The 2,409-nt window shown below is 37.2% G+C and overlaps 1 protein-coding gene across 1 annotated transcript in view; it reads right to left on the reverse strand.

The window, feature by feature from the left end:
• LOC104958900 (neural-cadherin-like) overlaps window positions 1-2,193 on the reverse strand; it is a gene marked incomplete at both ends in the record, with an annotated part of 24,738 nt that extends 22,545 nt beyond the window's left edge. The window contains one exon of the mRNA XM_010787084.1: window positions 2,082-2,193. Within this exon, the coding sequence (XP_010785386.1) occupies window positions 2,082-2,193 (112 nt within the window). The remainder of the gene's footprint in view (window positions 1-2,081) is intronic.
• Window positions 2,194-2,409: the final 216 nt, after the last annotated feature.

Genomic DNA, 2,409 nt, shown 5'->3' on the forward strand with positions numbered 1-2,409 from the left:
TTCTAAAGATGTTTGGATTATTGAAAAGTATACAGCTCCCTTTCATATGAGTGTTGAGAGCTGTATCCATAAATTCATGTTGTGCTCAAAGATTGATGCATTTAACTTCAACTTAAAAAAAAAAATATCTTCCCAGGGGTGCATGCCCCCAAATAAAGCAGGTTAAAATAATTAAATTGCATACATTTTCTTTTAGTAAACACTGAAAACGGGTCCCACAGACCCAAACAGCACACAAAGGTTAAAGGTAAGCATATAATAATGTTCAAATGTGCTAAATATATACACTGCAAAAACTAAAAAAGAAGAGTAAAAGTAGCTCACGACTTGTTTTATTTTTTGAAAGTAGCTCTCATCCTAAAAAAGGTTGGAGACCCCTGTTCTATAAGAATAAAACACGGAGGACGGAGATCTCTTTTTCTCCCCCTCTTCTCCCCGCTGCAGCCTAGCAGCTGATCTCAGAGCATGCTCCCCTCTCCTGCAGGGGGGCGTGGTCAGCTGCAGCTCACAAAATCAGCCCCCTGCAAAAATAGGGCTGGAAAGAGCAAATATAGCGAAATGAGGCATGGCTAAAATGCAGGATCTGTTTGGTATTTTGAAAAAAGAACTATATTTATATAATTTATATAGGTATGGCCCTACAATATATGTTTTGAATATAGCATGATAGGTCCACTTTAAGTTGTGTCAAAATCACATTAGTTTTCTGTTTCTCATTCTGAAAAAACTCCATGAAATATTTGTTTTAATATTCAAAGTGTCTTGTGTCTATAATGGCCAGCTCCCTGCATATTTCCTTTACATCATTATTCAAAATATACTTTTCCCCAATGTACATGCAAGGATATTTCAATGAGTTTTAAGCGACGTATTTGAACAAAAATAGGTAAGCTAGAGCAATCAAAATGCCATTAAAGTTCTTTAAAAATTGGACACATTTGATTAAACATTATCTTTGCTACAGTTTGACTATCTTCACAGTATTACAATGTTTAACTGGTTAAAGCTGTTCTATTATTTGGCGTGGGACACAGTGTGTTTGTTAACAATGAGCATGTAACACATACTAACCTTTGTCTAATATGCTATTGGACTAATGGTGATGATGATAGGGATGAGGATGATTGCAGTGACCTCAACGCACAAGTGTGAAAACATCATAGCTTTGTAATGTGAATCCAACCCCAAAGTTTCCCGCCTGCAGCCTCGGATGAAGAGCACTTCCAGTGTGGTGTCATAACAGCATGCATGAATTATTTACATACTGCATGCAGTGTTTATTTTCCTGCTTTTTGTTCTTGTCAACACTCACTTGCAGCTCAGTTTCCAACCATGTTAAAGTGTGTACAATGTTTTTGAGCAAAAGAAGAAGAGAAGTAGAATAAGTCTTCTCAGTGTTAGGTCATGCTGTCAGATCAAATTTTGAATAACCGTACCCAAAGCAATTATTGTAACCATTTCCACACATAATATATAATTTTGCCTTGTGAAAATGTGGTTGAGGCTACAAAAGCTGAACTGCCGACAGATAGTTACTCAGTTTCCGGATCAAAACACAGCTCAGCCACTTATTTTGTCCTGAAAGCCATTACAGCAGGGCCCCTCGAAAATTAACATAACACAGGCCCCACACAGGCACACTTTATCCCGCTGAGCTGCACCTGGTTTATCTCAACACAACTAAAATGTATTTCTCATTTCATGTCCAACAACACATGTCAATATCCACTTGGAGCCTGCTTTACAATATACTTTTGTCTTTATAGGAAACAACTTGTTTGGGTTTAAATAACTATGACAGTGATACATTTTGTTTGGTAACTTCATCAAAAATTAATTTGTTTTAGGAGTCATGACTGACAAAAAACTGTTCTAATGGCATTTGCAAGATTCAACACAAGTATATCAAGAAATATAAAAATCTCCAATCCCCATGGAAGTGTGTACAATAGAAAAACAATGAGTGATTGACTGTTTTGGTCCAGGTTAATTACATGTAATGTTATCTGAAGACTTAACTTAAGAAAATCACTAATTTATGTTTTGCAGGATAAACTAATGGAATATTCCAGATGTCTCACCTTGCAGCAGGGACGTTGCCGTTGTCACAGTCTCCGGTATGCCATCCTTGCTGTAGATGGACTGGAGGAACTCTGGAATGCAGTCGTTTTCATCAATTATGACAACTCGTACCTGACAGAGGAAGGAGAAGGGGAAAGGAAAAGATTTAAAGAAGGAGGAAGTTGACATAAGTAAATGACATAAACCTACATAACACACGCTTTTCACTTATATACTGTAAAAGACACAAATGTCACATGTAGTCAGTGGAGAGGTTATGTTTTTGTTTGGGCAGGATCGTAGAAAAACGCGCAATTTGCTCTGGATTGGCCAATCAGATCTGTACTA

The sequence above is a fragment of the Notothenia coriiceps genome, unplaced genomic scaffold (assembly GCF_000735185.1).
Source record: "Notothenia coriiceps isolate Sejong01 unplaced genomic scaffold, NC01 NC01_scaffold00000067, whole genome shotgun sequence".
NCBI classification, from domain to species: domain Eukaryota; kingdom Metazoa; phylum Chordata; class Actinopteri; order Perciformes; family Nototheniidae; genus Notothenia; species Notothenia coriiceps.